This window comes from Pterocles gutturalis, unplaced genomic scaffold, assembly GCF_000699245.1.
Source record: "Pterocles gutturalis isolate BGI_N339 unplaced genomic scaffold, ASM69924v1 scaffold17445, whole genome shotgun sequence".
NCBI lineage: Eukaryota > Metazoa > Chordata > Aves > Pterocliformes > Pteroclidae > Pterocles > Pterocles gutturalis.
The window spans coordinates 63,610-81,006 of record NW_010141191.1 but is presented as its reverse complement, the minus strand read 5'-3'; the positions used below and the strand labels follow the sequence as shown (position 1 = coordinate 81,006).

The 17,397-nt window shown below is 37.9% G+C and overlaps 1 protein-coding gene across 1 annotated transcript in view; it reads left to right on the top strand.

Annotated features, from left to right (window-relative positions):
- Nucleotides 1-17,397, top strand: part of LOC104469445 (breast carcinoma-amplified sequence 3-like) — a gene marked incomplete at its 3' end in the record, with an annotated part of 113,457 nt that overhangs the window by 34,607 nt on the left and 61,453 nt on the right. The window contains exons 7-8 of the mRNA XM_010083947.1: nt 10,768-10,875; nt 14,928-15,004. Coding sequence (XP_010082249.1) covers nt 10,768-10,875; nt 14,928-15,004 — 185 coding nt within the window. The remainder of the gene's footprint in view (nt 1-10,767; nt 10,876-14,927; nt 15,005-17,397) is intronic.

Here is a 17,397-nt window from a genome sequence, read left to right as displayed (position 1 = left end):
TAATGTTGAATCCAAAAAGTGGTTTTGCATGGCGGTTGGGATGATGGGGCAGGCAGGCGTGGAGCTGCTTGCTTGGCCTTTGTTGGTGGTGACTCCATGGGAGATGAGAAGATGCCATTAGGCTGTCAGAACCATGAATCATGAGGTAAAGCACTGAAAAGGAAAAAAATCTGAAATCTAAAGAAATTTGTTACAAGAATAAACAGGATCAAGTATGTAGACCTTCATAATACTTTCTTCATATTAACAGTTGCAGGTAAAAACACCTTTTAAATATTGATTCAGTCACACAGAAGATGGAATCTTTAACCTACAGAGATTGCAGAGGGACGTGACGCTCTTGCAGTAGCTGAGCAAAGACCTGGTCTGGTTTTGAAGAGGCTGTGTGGTGCATTTTGGAACAATGAGTTCTGTTGGCTCTCAGTTTAGATTGTTTTTAGCTTCTGGTAGAAGTCTGGCCAGTTTGTTTTTCTAAATGGATGTGCAAAGCATATGTATAGAGTGGTAGATCTCCCTACAGCCATCAATCTGTTCTTAAGGTTTTTTTTTTTTCATTTGTTTGAAAAAAAAAAAACCCAACTAAGTAGCTTTTATGTGGACACTTGTTTAATATTAAAACTTTGTTCCAATCCTTCTCTTTTTGCATATTTATCTCCTCTTAGAATAACTGTAGCTGTATTTCACTTTTAGATTAAACTCAGAACAGTTTAAAATCTGGTATGTTTTCTATTGTATTTTGGAAGCTTATCTCTTTGGTGATAATTTTTATGTCTTCTGATCTCTTGAAATAAAAAGATGCAGTGTTTTACGCTAGAAGAGTATTATGCAGGTTTTTTGTTAAGCTATGTTAATTTCCAGATGGATTTGCTGATAATGGATTTTTTTTTTTCCGGATTAAACTTCTCATATGTGATCATCTTGTACTTATCAACAAGGTGGAACATTCTGAAACACATTTAAGGGAAAACTTTCTGTATATTGCTTGTATATGTAAAAAAAAAATAGTGACATCTGTAACGAAACAGTTCAACATAACTGCAGATTGGGCCCATAGTACTTTGCTTTGAGCATTTGAAATGTGTCTGAAATTCTCAGATCTGAACTTTAGAAATGGGTTGGCAACAGTTTTTTTGTACAGGTCTGAGACTTCTGTGTTGTCTACTAAAGTTACGATGTCCTTTCTGGTGATGAGTCAGTATTAAATACTGCATTCCAGCATCTTGCTTGCTGCATTATTAATGCAACACAGTCTCCTTCCCCCCGCTTCCCCACCACCTGTGTCCTTCCTCTAGTGCTTTTCGGATAATAAACCTTTTGAATTAGGACTTTTCTTGCTGTGTGTTGTTGTGAAGTGTCTTGTATGACCATGCCGCTGTGATAACTGCTGTTTGTGGTGCACGTGTGTAGCATGTAGGTTGTGCTCTGTTGTTGTGGTAAGTGGATGCACTTGATCTCCTGGAGGGGAGCACTGGCCTTGCCACTTACAAGCAGCACTTGACAACTGATTCATGGGATGGTAATTAGGTGTTTGTATATCTAACACTCGACAGCAAATATCAGCTAGTGAACCCATAAATGAGGATAAAACAGTGGGGAAGAAGCCAGCTTGGAAGCCAACAGAAAATAGGGTAAATTTTTTTTTTTTAATAAAAAAAGAATCTGGTGGAAGAAACTGAGGCTTGTAATCTTCTGTAATAGGAGACCGAAATGTGTGTAGACAGAAAACAACTTATTTTTTCTCCTCAAAATCCGTGAATTCCAAATATTAAGTTAATTGATGACCTTAGCTAGGCATACACAGTGTAAAGAAGTAAAGAGTGTAGCAATTGCCTGGCATGAAACTGGCTTTTGATTAAAAATTCTTAAATCTCTTCCAAAGGTATGCTGTTGCAAATGTTTTGCTAAGGGTAGGTAGCTTTTACCATAGTTCTTTAATTAAATTGATTAAAAGTTAATAGATTAGAAAAATGTACATGATTGTCCCTTGAAAAGGACAGTGTGTAGAGGACTGGGTCGCACATGTTAAAAACACAAACGGGAAGATGCACATGAGATAGACATGAAGAATAAGGCAAAGCATTTACTTGCTTTACAATAAGCTTAGTGTGCTCTTACTGTTGAGTGTCCTTTGAACATTGTTTCAAAGCTTGTGATCACATGGCAATGTAATTTATTTAGTTACCAATTTTGCCTTTTAATGAAGTTTAGCTTCTTTAAGAATTCTTTTTGCTAAAGACTAAGTGGACAATTTGGCTTAAGTAGATATGACAGAACATGGCTGCTTAACACTTCTGTCTTGTATAATTTATAGAATTAATTTCTACCTGGGCAGTTAATTAGGATAATACAAATTTGCCTGCAAGCAGGAAAGGTTTATGCAGTACCGCACCTTGCAGTAAAAGTTATTTTCACCTGAGGACTGGGATTTATGTCACTGCAGAGACAGAAGAACAAGATAGTGACAGTGTTCCTGCCGCCTTCAGGACCAGCAGAGCCGTGCCAAGCCTCAGGCTCTCGCAGACCCCGGCCTGGGTTACACTTCAGGACCAGCAGAGCCGTGCCAAGCCTTCAGGCTCTCGCAGACCACGGCCTGGGTTACGCACGGAGAGAGGAACCAGCCCTTCGGAGTCGTTCCGGCAGTTAGACTGTACCCTGGGGAGAAATGCCTTGCTTATGAAATGACAGAAACAAAATACTACTATCCTTGAAATGAAAAAAATAAAAGGGGAAATGATGCATGCAGGTTTTGAACATTAGCATTGGTGAGATGCAGGGATTGACGCTTCAGTTTTGATTTTTTTTCAAGAGTCTTCATCGAAAGACTTTGAAAGGAGTGGTAGCTCTGTTCCCAGTTCTTTGTGTCTTTGCTCTGCCTACCTGAGATAATGCTGCACAGGAACCGAGGCATGTTAGTTCACCTTTTATCTGTTTCTTTTGTTCAAAAAATTAGTGGTTTACTTGCATATCGTACACACAGATGGATGGACTACTTTTTGTCTAGTGGTTGTTTTGGCACAATCACACAAGTCCCATCTTTTTTTCTTTCCACACATGAGCAAACAATGTGGTTTTCTTTTGGTATGTCTCTTTTTGGTATTCAGGCTGAGACTTGTAGTTTACTTGTAACAAAATGCTTTCTGCAGAGTTGATGATATTTTGAAAATATTTTTGTTATGTGCCCGTGAGACTAGGAAGGTGGTGAGGTAAGAGGATAAGATAGAACTTTTTTTTTACTGGACTCATAGACTTGATCAAAATATTTGAGGAAGATACAAGAGTGAAGTTTGTATCTCTCGGTATTTAACACAAATATTTTAGTGGTGTATCAAATTATTTCCTCTCTTGTATTGAAAGGATTAGATTTAGTAACGCGTTTTAAGATTGGCACAGGTTTTTCTTATTTAAAACTAAGTGCTTCCATGTTTTTTGCAATTTGTGGTACACTTAAGATGTCTCTGCTGCTTTGTGTTTCACTGGTACACACACATTTTTGGGAAGTGTCACTTTCTTAGAAATCTTACTCTGCTTTTCCTGCTTTTGAATGAATCTGTTAAGCACCATGAAGGAAAGTAAGAAAATTACTTGCACAGTTGAGTTTGTGAAAATTAGGGATGCAGAGGGCCAGAGAGTTTTAGGGGACTAGATGGTGAACATCTTAATGAAAGCTTTTTCTGCAGTGCTGTTTACAGAATAAATAATACAATCCTTGGGTGTTCGGTTGTTTTTTGTGTGGTTTTTTTTTTTGCTTGCCCTTTTTTTTTTTTTTTTAATAATGTTTTCATTCCAAATGTGCATCCTTCAGAAAGAAGTTGAGAATACTGCAATGCTGAAGAGAACTCAGAGGAGAACTGCAAATATGTGCTAGGGCTGGAAAACACACCTGACAACAAAAGGCTTAAAAATCTTCTTCATTTAATTGCAGGTTAGGTAGCGACTGAATTGCTTTGGATGCTTACTGACTTATGGAAAAGATAACTGAATGCAGTGTGCTTTTTTTGTGTTGTTGACAGAGACATAAAAACCGAAAAGCAGAGCATATACAGATTCTATCTTGCAGTAACAAGTAGTTTCATAAAATAAAATTATCTAAACATTGGAAAAACTTACCATGAAAATAGAGGATTCCATACTTGCTCGTGGTCTTCTGAGGCAGGATTAGGTTGCTTGGTAAAAAATAATTTCTTTGAGCTTCTGGGATGTTTTGTGCGTGGCCTGGAAAGATATGATCCTTCTATTTTTGAAGTCCTTTAATCTGAGCAAACCTTCTTCAGGGGCCTTGAGGAGAACAGAATTGCCTTTGTGGTCTCAACATGCTAATAATATTACTACAGAGATCATAATCAAATCTCATGCTTCAGCTTTCCAGTGTGAAGGTTCAGGAAGGAATTTTTCCAGTATACAATTAGTTAACTCTGTACTGTGTACTCTGCTTTTGTCTTGCTTTCCTTCCCCTTCTGTGAACCAGCAGAGGGTGGCCACAGCTAGAACAGGTAACTGGGGAATCTTAACCACTGCGACGCCATTTAGAGACTTGTATTTGTGTCACTGTCAGGGTCCTCCTCATTGCTATAGAGAAATAGCTTTTTCTTTTCCAGTAACTTATTGGTGGATCTGATGCTTTATAGAGTGGTAATTTTTTAAAAACTTTGCAGAGTAGCTTGCTATACAGGTCACTTTGGCATCCCTTGTCTGGCCAGCTCCGTGGACTTGCTGTCACTTCTCTCTTCCCTGTTTTCTACATGTGACATGTTGTTCAGTGCCGGGGTTGGATTGCTTTTAGAGCATTTGAGCGAAGTATAAGGATAGATATCTAGGTGAAACTTAATGGCCTGCATTAGACAGGAAGTCTAGGGGATGTAATGGTCCCTTCTGACTTGACAGTGAAATAAACTTGCTTTTGTAAAATAAGTTTTGAAGCTGTATTCTATGTAAGGCACTTGACAATTAAAAAAAACTTTAAATGTTTCTGTAAATGTTTAATCCCACTGATTGTTAAAGCTGGGCTTAGCAAGAGATTGTTATGTTATTAGTGTTTGTGCTGATCTGTGTAACGTTTGCTAGAAAGCTTGAAGCTTCTCTACGTTTAAATTTTATCAGCCTTTCCCAGGGAATGAAACTTCAGTTTGTGCGTTTGTCGCTTTTTCTCTCAGTTGGTACTCATGTGTAAGGAATGCAAGATTTGGCCTCCAAGGTATGGGGAAAAAAACATTTTCTAGCTGCTAAGAAGCAGTGTTCTCTAGTTGCTGCAATCACAAATACCATTTTAGTCTTTAATAAGATCAATTAGTCAGCTATGTGTAGCAAGACCTTTTCTGTAATTTTTGTCATGTCTGGGTTTTCTGTATCTAGCTTCAGAAGGTGATGGACATCGTTGTGTTGAGGTCAGCAGGGATTACGTTAGGCTGCTCCTGTATACCGAGCAGTACCTCGTGCAGTTTCACAGCCCAATCCCATGAAATTAAAATATGAATTTGTTGAATGTTGCTTAAATAACTTGCCAGCTAATACTGGCAAGTATCAATACTGGAATAGTGGTTAAATGAGAGACTTTTTCGTCATATGTTAGCTCAAAACTCCGTTAGTTTTTTTATGCTTTTTTTTTTTCATTATAGAAAACTTATGTTGCTGTGCATAGTAGGAAGGTTAATACATGATGGAAGAAGAAGAAATCTTTTTTATGTGGTAACTATAAAAGAGAAAGAAAAGGATCATTACTCCAGAAAACCTGCTGCTAATATGTGCAATATTTGTCCTGAGTAAATATAGGAAGAAGCTGCCTTGTAAGGCTACGGAACAAGGCAGATGTAATGTAATTCTCTGTGTAATTAGAGAAAGATGGAGCTCGTCGTAATGCAGTTTCAACAGGTGAGAGGGACATGCAGCGTACTGCGGAGCGACACCTTAGACGCGGATCCATTTATACACGGCAGCTGGAAATGAGCTACTTCCCTTGTTCCATCCCGTGAAGTCAAGTTACCAAAGAGAGACTCGGGGTTGAGAACGCTGTAGTGATTGTCTGTGGGCAGCTACATTGCCTTTTCTAAAGGACATGGAGGCACAACAACTAAATCAGCAAGTGCTGAGGTCAGCTCATCTTCAGAACAGCTTCAGTGACAAGCTTTGGTAGGCTACTTGTAATGCTGATAGTGCTTAGAACCCTTGTAATGCCACTTTCTGGAGAAGTTACAGTTTTTCCATATTTGTTACACTAGCCCGTGTGATCTCTTCGTGTGATGGCATTGATAATTTGATACCATTCCACCTTTTTCTAAAATTTTAATTCATTTTGTAATTTTAATACCTTAACACATTAGCTGTTAATTGTAATTAATTGTCAGCTTTCCAAAAGAAATTTGCAGAGCCTGTAGAAAGTATAGGTGAGAGAAAATATTTTTACTGTGACAATGTCCTGTTTAACTGTATACTTTTCCCTAGGGAAGCGTGTAGTTATTATTTTAGCAATTTTATTACTATCTTAAATGTTATGATGCCATAACTTCTGTCATTGTTCCCAAGTGACCTTGTGTGCCTCATCAACCTTCTGTTGCATGCATGTAGGAGTAGATGGAGATGCTTCCCTTGATCTCTTTTTCTAGAGATTCCAGCCCCATCTTTTGTGAAGATGGTATAAAATATACAGTGATGCATTATGTTGGCCAAACAGCTTCCATCCTGAGATGATTTTTTTTTTCTAAAGTGCCACAATTAACTGGAAAACACCTTGAGTAGGCAATGCCTTGTAAAGGCTTGGTGGTCAGTTTTTTTCAGAAGAAGTTGTATTTCAGTTTTATACCTCTCAAACTCTTTTTCTTTCTTCTTTCTGGATTCATGAGACCATTCTGTAATTGATGTCCACTCTCTGAGAGGGATGTTGTTCCTCATGTGTCAGAGTGGGGAGAGGCAGCGGGGATGGAAGTAAACACTTGTGAGCAGGCAGAGTAAAACCTTTCTGTGCACAGGAAATTTTGGCCTCGTGTTGGTTCCATCAGTCTTCTTTTTTCTTCCCTGTATACAAAGTGTGTGTGTTTCGTACAGTATGTTTGTATGCAAACATTTTACACAGAGCTTTTATGAATGGTGTGACTCATAGCTAGCAAAGCTGTGAAGAGGTGATGGTTAACGCCGTGATACATAAGCACAGATGTAGTCGAGCGCCAGCTGTACAAGGCATCTGTTATTTTTCTTCCATCCCTGCAGTGCAACAGGCAAATAGAAGACGATACAAGAGCCTGGCTATATGTCTGTATTTATTAATGCCAACATTTTGAAGTCGGTGGGATATTTATGTCCATTACCTTTAAAGAAGTTGTTGATATTTCTGTATTAAGCGACTATTTTAACAATCAGGATATGTAACAAAAATTTGTCGATAATCAGTGGGAGTAATTTGCAAGAATTTTATTTGTGACAGAGTTAATGTTATTACCGGAGTGTGAAACCCAGTGTTTTCACATTTCTGTCCTAGGATCTCCCCTTTACATAACCATCACTGGTACACTGAAGTGTGGTTGGAGCCCTCCTCATTGATGAGACTTTCGTGAACCTTCAGTTTATCAGAAGAAAAGCTGCTTAGCTACAAGTCTCCTTGTCTTGTTATCTCCCGAATGCTGGTGGATTGCTAGCAGAGCCGGGATGGGCCATCAGCTAGTGTATTGTTACTGACAGGGTCGATACAATCCTCTGATGAAATGAATGTTCATTACTCTAATCTGGAAACGGAGCAAGGTGCAGTCATTTTAGTTTTGTACGATTCTAAGTTTTTGAGAGTTTCCCGTTGTCAAGAGATGCTTTTGCAAGTTTCTGGGGCTCCGTCTTGCAATCTGCGGTGGTTTTAGTGGTATTCTGTGGTAGTTTGGATACCTCTGGTTTTGTAGCTTAAATATTGATTATACTAAATGCTATTTCTCGTCCTCATAGGTCAATTTTAATATTTAACATTTGATTGTGTGTTTGATAATTTGGTGAAGAAAATTGAGAACAAAGCATTATACCCAAGTAAATTTTTCTAGAGACTCTGCAAAGGGCTCCAGGATGTTGATCAATAATGATAATAATGTCTTACTGAGCACAGTAATTTTTTGTATATTTAAATGGGGCATCTTGCTTGAGCAAATCTTACTGCTACGTCGTAACATAACAGAATAATGAAATAATGTACGTGGTATAAATGTTATGGAAGAAGGGAAGCACATTCATCCTCTGCTTTTGGTCTGGGCGGGTTTGGGGTCAAATTCTTAAGCAATGAGTTAAAAGGAGTTGAGATGTCCAGCTTTTAAAAGCTATATCCAGGACTTGGTGTAGATTTTTAACTTGAAGAATGTAAAGGGAACACTGTAATCGAGTCTGACTTGCTCTGCAACATGGACCATAGAAATCCCTGAATTCCCTGTTTCAAGAAGATTGGGAATTAGGAGTAGTTCGGTGGAGGCCATACATTGTCAGAAAGAGCTGCGTTGTGCTGCAGGTCTGGTGGCAAGCCAGTTTGAGGTTTTTTAGCCCTATTACACGTCTTCTATTGCTCAATTCATGCCCTTCTACTTCCTTTCTTGCTTCCCCACTTGTTAGTTCTTTCACTGAGCCCTTTTGGTGAACTAACCTGGGGGAGAATTCCCTCTAGAGGAGAAAGAAAGAACAAAGTGTTGTTGTTCTGTTGATTTAATATGCTAAAATGGGTCAATGTAGAATCCATCGTATATCAGAGGCTGGGAAAGGAAAGTGCGCAGAACCACTGAGCCTGAGCTTTTGACATGACTGAAATTGAGGAGGGAAGTATAGCTCTTATTACGGCTTGTGAGTAGTGTAGGCTAATCAAGGTGCTCTTACTTAGGTGCTGTGACAGAGAAATGAATCCTTAGATCTGTGTCTGTAATCCTCATTTTCCTGTTCTAGAAGAATTGATCTTGCTGTTAGCTGAGGAGATGTAAAGGAGGGTAAAGAAAGACCATTCAAAAGGCTCATATTCTTTGTTTTTATTTCAGAAAATGAAAATAAAATGCATATTATTTTCCTATCATAGATTGCAGTGTACCGTAGAGTGAAAAGAAAGTTAACATTTAGAAAGACGTTTGAATTGAGCTGGGTAGAATTTCAGAGTACTTCTGACCTAGTCCATACTATTGTTCACTAGCACTTGAACTCCAGTGACTGGTTTTTAGTTAGTGTGGTTTAAAAAAGCATTGGTAGAATGGTCTTACCATGAGCAGCCAAAAGAAAGGTATGATGTAATAATAATAATTATTAAGGGAAAGGATTATTGCCAATAGCTTTGTTGGTGTAATACGTATTAGAAGGTACATGCTCTTGAGTTGTAGTCGTGTAGTTACCTATAAGTCAAGTCAAAATGGAACTGTTCGACATGGGCTTATATGGAAATAGTAATTGGTATCAATGATGCTAATGTAATTTTAGCTACATCAACTTCTGTGATTTTTGTCTTGAAATCAGAATCTGTGTACCATTTTATCAAAATAATAATTTGTTGTAGATAATAAGTGTACTTAAACCAAAAAAGTTTGTACGTAGACCTTTCTGTGGTTTTCTGCGTTTTCTAGCAGCAATGAGCTTCTAATGTAAAGTAACTAGACTTGAGTCTCACTGTTTTAAAAGTGTTTTTGAAGGGCCTTTGAAGTGCTTAAAAGTAAAAAATAGCACCCTCTAGTTATTAGCCTAGGTATGTGCCTAGAAAAATGTGTATTTTGGGAAGAATTTCAGTAGGCAAAATGTCAAAACTTATTTTTTCTATCATTCCTTTGACAGTTGTCTTTCTGTGCATATACTGTATATTGTTTCTCTCCTGCATACTTATTGTATGTACAGGTTTATTATCTTGAGGCATTTGAGGTAGACAGTTGGCATTTGTACTCCAGTTCTCCAGAATATTCTTGAGCGGCTTGAGCAGATCCAAAAGACAAGCAAGTGTTGTGTCAGGAATTGTGTTAAAGTCTGTAAAATAAAACAGATATGGGCAAGGGGAAACACCCTCCTTTACCAATACTTAGTGTATGTTTGTACAGCTGGCAATTTGTGCTGCTTCATATTCGTTGACCTAGAAGTAGCCAACATTTTAATGCATTCTTGAAGGGGAAAAAAGGTGTTATGGAGAAGAACTGCCACATCAAAGCCTCTCCTCAGCTTGTAAAATGGTTTCCACCACTACCTTCCTCAACCCTATCGGAACACTCAGCACTTTCTCCCTCTCAGAAGAAAGCAAGCCTTTTTATTAAGAAATGGCCTTAGAGTTTTATTTGTATGAAAATGATAAAAGTGATACAGAGCAGTTGAAAAGATCTCTCTAGTTCAAACAAAAGACCATCAGAGATATAATGTAAGTTCTGTGTCTCTATCAAATCAAGTCAAAGGATTCAGCTGTTGCACAGAGTGAAGTAAGTGCTCCCTTTAGGGAAGTGTTAGTGTGTGGAAGATTTTGGAATAACTAGAACGTAGTCTAAAATTTCACACTTATCAAGTGACTTGTATTTTGCTGGTCAGATCTGATGTTCCAAAGTCTTATTTGTGACAAAGGAAATTTAAGTGCTTGATAATTAGTTGCACAATACAGGTTCTTGACCGTTGTGGATGTCAGAACTCAATTTTAATCACACCTTCCTTTAAAGCTGAAGGCATATATTGACCCTTTGTTCACCAGCGTTCTGCTCACATTTCTGTATTTTTCATTTAGCATGCTAAATAATATAGAGAGGCTGAAATAATTTAAAAATAATTTTACAAAAAATCCTTTCCATTAAAATCTACTTTTCTTCATTTTAGCACAAGCCCACCTTACTGCTGTGTGGACCTGTATTCTCTGCGAACAGGAGAGATGGTCAAGTCCATACAGTTCAAAACTCCTATTTATGATCTGCACTGCAATAAAAGGTAAGGATGTTTACTATGCATTCTGTCTGTGTTAGGGCATGTAAAATTTTGTTAACAAAGGCAATTTCTGGTGTATGTGCTCCATGTTTTTATTATTTTGACTTTGCTGTAAGCATAGGTTTGGTTCTCCATTTCTTGACTAATATTTCGGTTTGAGTAGGACAATATGCTTCTCCAGTGGCTTTCGTTTAAGAAGCTCAAAACATTTTGCATCTGAAATCGTTTAAGCTTCTTTCAGTTGTGATGAGGGTGAGCAGGAATCGCTGGAATCCTCTATCATCTACCTACAGATGGAGAAATGGGATCATCGAGAGTTTAAACAGTACAGAGCACTAAAGAGTTTGTCTTCCATTGTTCCGTCAGATATATTGCCTTCCTGTACATCCAAAAGATTCCTAGCGTGCACTCTGGTTTATGGGAAATAATGGTCCTGTGAGTCAAATAACAAAGCAACAACTCTTAGTTGGGATAATGTCACCTGGTTTCTGAGAGAAAATGGCTTAGAAGGCTGAGCATCAGGTTGAAAATACCTTCTTTCCATAGAGTCGTCAGTTCAAATTTTTCTGAATTAACTTCAGATCTTCATCTCTCCAAGACACACAAAACTGAACACCTGTGTAGTTTATTGCAGCTTTTTAAGATGGAAGAGAAAACCCAGGGTCCCTACACTCCTGATGTGAGAATTGGGCGCAGTGATGTTCCATGATTGTGCTGCATACTTCTTCCACCCAGCCGTCCCTGTTCTTAGTCATTGTATGTCTTGAGGTACCTTGTGGAACTTGTGGATATGATTCCTGAATGAAGAAGTTGCTGCATTTCTTTGGCAATTTGCTGGCTGGAATTGTTTATCCTTCAGTAAGGAAGGTGCCATAATAACTGAAATCATTAAGAACGAAACAAAACATCAGAATGATACATTTTATGTCCTTGTTTGTACACCAGCCAGCATGCTTGCAGATGTGAAGACCAAAAAAGAATACGAACGTGTACTGAACTCATGCAACTAAGGGAAGTTAGCAGCATTGGAGACTGGAGGGTAAAAAACATATACAAAACCAACCCTAGAAGCCACAAAGGTTTTGTTAAACAGACATTTGTCTATCGTAGTACCATCAAAATCTTTCCATTAATGACAACATTAGGTCAAGGGTAAGCTACAGAAGAAAAGTAGTACTACTGAACACACACTACCACAACTAGTCTAATAACAAGGAGGATAATTTGATAGTTTAAATCTTTAAAGAATTAAAGGATGGTAGCGTTTTGTTTTGTGTTGGGTTTTTTTTGTTTTTTTGTTTTTTTTAAATCAATCCTTGTCAATCTTCTTATTGTAGGATGTGGGTATCGTTGTTACATCAAAAAAGAGTTTCACTGAAGTGGTTGAGCTGGTGAGAGTTATGTGCCATGAATAGGTCACTGTTCCTTTAAAAGCTGTCAGAAGGAGTTCAGTACTTATCTGTGCAACTGTCCCGTGAAAAATTTAAAGTTCCCTTGTGTACAGTGTGATGATAGTAAATCTTTCCAGCTGGCCTCCTAGCAGAAGAAAAATCCAATTGTAAAAACAGTCAAAAGGCAAATCATCATTCAAAGTCTCTCCCAGCTAAAAAGTCTTTCCAGGTGCTAATGTTTCTTTTCCTAAGTGATAAAAATGGAAAAGCTACTTCAAAGCTGTGTGGCTGTATCCAGGGTAGCTGCTTTTCTGGAACATGTCAGATTCTGTTATTATCCAAGGAAAGCTCACTATTTCAGATTGAAAATACTTTAAATGTGGCCAAGTGCAGCGCTAATGGTGCGTTAACTGTACTATAGACTAATGGAGTCCAAAATTTGAATTTAAAATAAAAGTGCAGAAGAAAGGAGAACTGTTTATTGTTTATGTGTTTATACTCTAGAATCATCCATCTGGTAGGTTTCATTTATGTAGAAAGATAGTATATCTTCAAAGAGTAGAAAACAAAAATCTATCACAATCAAATATACATAGGTTTTCTATATATACATTATACTTACATATGCATTCGAAGTGGTTCTATTATTCATTGGTTAACTTTCTTTTAGGCCTGTGGAAGAAGTTAGAATTGATAAATTTTCTTTCATTTTTCTCTCCTGCAGTTTAAGCAATGGGAAGATGAGTATTCTAACTAAAACTACTAGTTTGTCCAAGGCTAATATTAAATCATATATGCAGAGTTTATAACTGATAAAAAGTTGGCATTTATAAATTGGAAGGGGGTGGGCAAGCATCTTTTTCACAGAGAGCTACAAGCAAATAAGAAATGCTACGTTAATTTCTTGTATGACTTAACACATGTGAATCCCCCGTGTTGAGTTAAAAGTTCTGCCCTCTTCTTTTGGTGAGTGAGCTGCTCTCGCTGAAAGTGTACGTGTGCTTCCTGTTCTAGGTCTGCAGATCTGTGAATATGGCTTCTGTCCAAAAATGTCCCTTGTTTTCTACTTCCTTCCAAGAATTTATGCTGCTTCTGGTTTCTAGATAGAGGTGTACTGATGAACAGAGCAGTGACAAAGTCCTGGGACGGGATGTTATAAACCAGAGTCCTGAAAGAATTCAAGATACATAATTAATACTTTAATCAGCTTTTATATCAGACAATTAGAAAGCAGCCCATTGAAAAGGCTTCAGGAGTTACCTTGATAACTACAGATGCCATCTAAGTTATTTGGCAAATATGTTGGTAAAAATAATAGCAAGTCAAAATCAAATGGCAAGCACACAGATAAATCATGCTGATAAGGAGCGTTGTTAGTACAGTTTGGTAGGTGGAAATTGTGACTTAAAACTTAATTATACGTCTGAAAACGTCAGTAAGCATGTGGGTAAGGTATATATTATGATTTTAGTGTAGCTCTTCAAAGAGTCTTCCAGGTATTGAGCTTTCATGGGATAAGAAGGGAATGTTCTTGTGGCTAAACAGTGAAAAATAGGAAAAAAAAGTTAGTGACTGGTTTTCACACTGATGGGAGATAAGCATCACCCTTTACCCAAGGGTATGTGTCGAGACTCATTGTTATCTTAAACATTCTATACAGTAGTATGCAACCATAATTTTCAGGTAAAGCATTAGGTGTGTATTTTAGTCATTGAGAATTGCAATTAATTTTTTAACACATTGTATCTTTAAAATTAGAACTATCAGAACAGTACTTAATAACGCTCCAGATTGTCAGCTAATTAAAAAAGTCTCATATTCTTCCTAATGAGAGAACAATCAGATTCTTAATTAATTGTGTCATATTACTAAATCCTCCAGATAGCTGGTAGATTTTTTTTCTGTTTATTCATTGGCTTTGCAGGTGGTTCTTCCATTTCAAGAGCTTAAGAACTTAGTTTTGGGAAGTAATCAATGTAGGAGAAGACGTATCCTGGTTATAAGTCTTTCAAGACTCTTCAGTTTCCCAATTTGACCTCTATTAATTTAGACGGGATGGTGTTTCATGCATAGTTATCGTGTGGCTTTTGTTCTGTTACTGTATTTTGAGTAATGAGCAGGTATTTTACAATGAAATTGTGTAAGTGTACAAGTGAATGCATAAACATACACCTGTGATTTTTCTAATTGACACAAATCCTGCTTCTCTCAACTGTATTTGTGTGTTGATGTTCTTGGTATGAAAAAAAAAAACCCTGCTTTTAGTAAATAAGACAGTTTAATAAATTTGCAATGAGATGGGCAATGGGATTATTTCAAATTTAGCTTGTGTTCTACTGGTTGTTGATTTGATTGTTATTTGAGTCATTGAAAGTAATTCAGGATCCTTGCAATTCCATTCTTTCTTTTTAATGGAGCTTTTACTGCAGGAGGTATATCATAAATATGCTGTGTTGTTCTGTATCAGATCTGTGTACTTCCTGAAGTGAAGGTTATGTGGTTGGGACGAGAGAGAATCCTCAATAACTGCCACGTATTGGTAACCTGGCAGTTTATCACTGTACAATTTATATTGATGCTTTTGAAATAATTACATTTAGATATTGAATCTTTAAACCAAAGGATTTAATGTTTAAAGTACATGTTCCATTTCTGTCTTTTCAGGATACTTGTTGTAGTGCTGCAAGAGAAAATTGCTGCCTTTGACAGCTGTACTTTCACCAAAAAATTCTTCGTCACAAGTATGTATAATAATTGAGTTCAGTCTTTTTTGCTCTAGTGGTGGGGTGACATAAAGCAGATCTCCATGACTTCATTTGGAGTTTCAGGAAATTTGTTGCTTCAAAAAAAGAAAAATTCCAAGTGTTACTCTGAATCTTCAGCTCTTGTGTGTGTTTATTGTTGTCGTCACCAATTTCTCACTGTTGTGAAGAGCACCTACACTGACATCCAAAGGTAGACGAAAAATTCTTTTGTTCATTTCGCACAAATTCATGCAGAAATTTCAGGCTGTACACATGAGCAGCAGTTTGAAAACACATCAACAGCGATCTGCCCGCTTTTCCTTTTTTATTGTTCCTTAGGCCGAGGTACATTGGTTTGTTTTGGTTTGGTTTTTTTACTGTGTCCTTACTTTAGCAGGCCCCAAAGCTGAAGCAGGTCAGTGAAGTGTTGTAGCAGAAAAACTGTAGGCAGGTATTTGCCTGCAGGTGCTTTCCCATATATCTTGAGCGTGTATTTGCTGGCCTCCCCTTTATCCCTCTGTACCCTACGGCTTGCCTCTCAATAGGAGGCAATTGATTCTAACAGATAAGGTGCTCTCCAAAAGCTGTTCCTCTACTGTAAATGTCCCCTTTCTGCCTCAGCATCTGTAACTGATATGTCAGTAGAGACAAATGGTATGTTTTCTGCTGCTCGTGCTCTGCTCTGCCACAGGATGTGGTTAGGATTTGGCCGTCACTTACCTGCTCCCAAGACTCTGTGTTGTAATGCTAAACACCAGGAAAGTGTTCACTCCAGGAAAAAAATTAAATTTTTACTTTTCCAAGCAGTTAGTGACTAGTGTTGTTGTTTATCAGTTAGAATTGCCTCTTGAAATCTGTAGATTACTGCGGGATCATAGCTTACTTTGGAAGGGTCAGAGTTTTGTTGTTAAAAAGGAGAGCCTCAAATTTTCAGTATTTATTTTCAGTCACAATTAGAAAATTTCTAAATTGTCTTTTGATATTCTAGGTGTATTTAAAAAAAAATCTAGGTAGGAGAAGCTGTTTCTTTTACTAGTTTGAAGAAAAGCAGCATTACGCAGTAATATTGAAGTTGCCAATAGGTGTCAGTTTCTTCCTATACATGGATGCAAGATACTGGGAATCTGCTGGGGTTCAGTAAGAGAGCCAAACAGGGAAAGACTTGTTTGTGTCCTTCTCTTCCTCGCTCCTCCTTTTTATTCCACCGAAGGGAATCAGGGCAGAAGCCTTGCTTTGTTTTAGGTGAAAAATAAAGAAACCTTAATTGCTTGCATGATTTGACAATTCTTGTGCTTTTCTAATTCCAGTTATTGCTTGTCGATTTTCTTTAAAAAAGTGACTGCATTTTTTTTTTAAATTAATCCACTGAACTGTATTTTGAGGAACGGGGATATCCTATTCCTAACCATAGCTTTCGATTTGCAGTGCATTTTAGTGGAAAAGTGATGGGATTTAAAAGGGTAAAAGAAAGCTCTCTATTTACCAAATTATTTGAAAATCCAAACTCTTGAAATGTCACTATTGACAGTATATTTCTCCAGCTGTGCTGTCTTTTTCAGACAAGAAACTCAAGATGTTCTCAAACTTTGTTCCAGTTCTGGGGTTCCAAAGCTCGGCTGAAGCCACCCCTCATTTTGTACTGGGCATTTTGGAAAGCCGTGGGACCCAGCAAACAGCTGGAGCTGTTGTCACCACAGCTCGTCCCCTGTTTCCACCCCAGCTTGCCTGTGGCCAGTGACAGGGTGTGACAGGGGAAAAGGATGTGTGCTTTTTTCCTGGATGAATGCGTTTCTTGGACCCATGCTGGTGGATAGTTGTCCTGAGGATTTTGAAGCTTAGTTGTTTCACGTAATAGCTTACGCTACCGAGCGGGTGTTATGCTCTGGCATGTTGAAGGCTGCAGTAAAGCTTTTGTCTAAGCTTTCAGGTTTTGTATGTGCTGAAATCTCTTTGACCTAAGAGAGTATCTTTAAAGGCTTAAGTTACTCAGTATTTGAAATTTGATGTGAATGAGCTACCTAGCTAGCTGCACGGATTTTTGATAGTCAGCCAACTGGCCAACAACTGGGCTCTTTTGCTGCTTGCTCTCCTTTTTTTAAGTATCCGTTTAAATTGGGAAAGTAGAAATCCCTGAAAAGGAAGCTCGGCGAAAGTCTGTGTTATAGGCCTCTTTGTTTCCATGAGTGGAGCATCCCTGCTCTGCAGGATGGTCAGCTGGCATCTGGGCTGGACCCATCCTCGGCTGGACAGTGGCAATAAGAATGCTGTTGACTCTCCAGGGAATTTTTCATCTTGACGATTCTCAGCTGTGTTATCTGACTGCTTTTGGTCAGGACTGATGGTGTAAAAGGTCCAAAATATTAAATTAGGATTGCTAGCTCTTTGAAGAC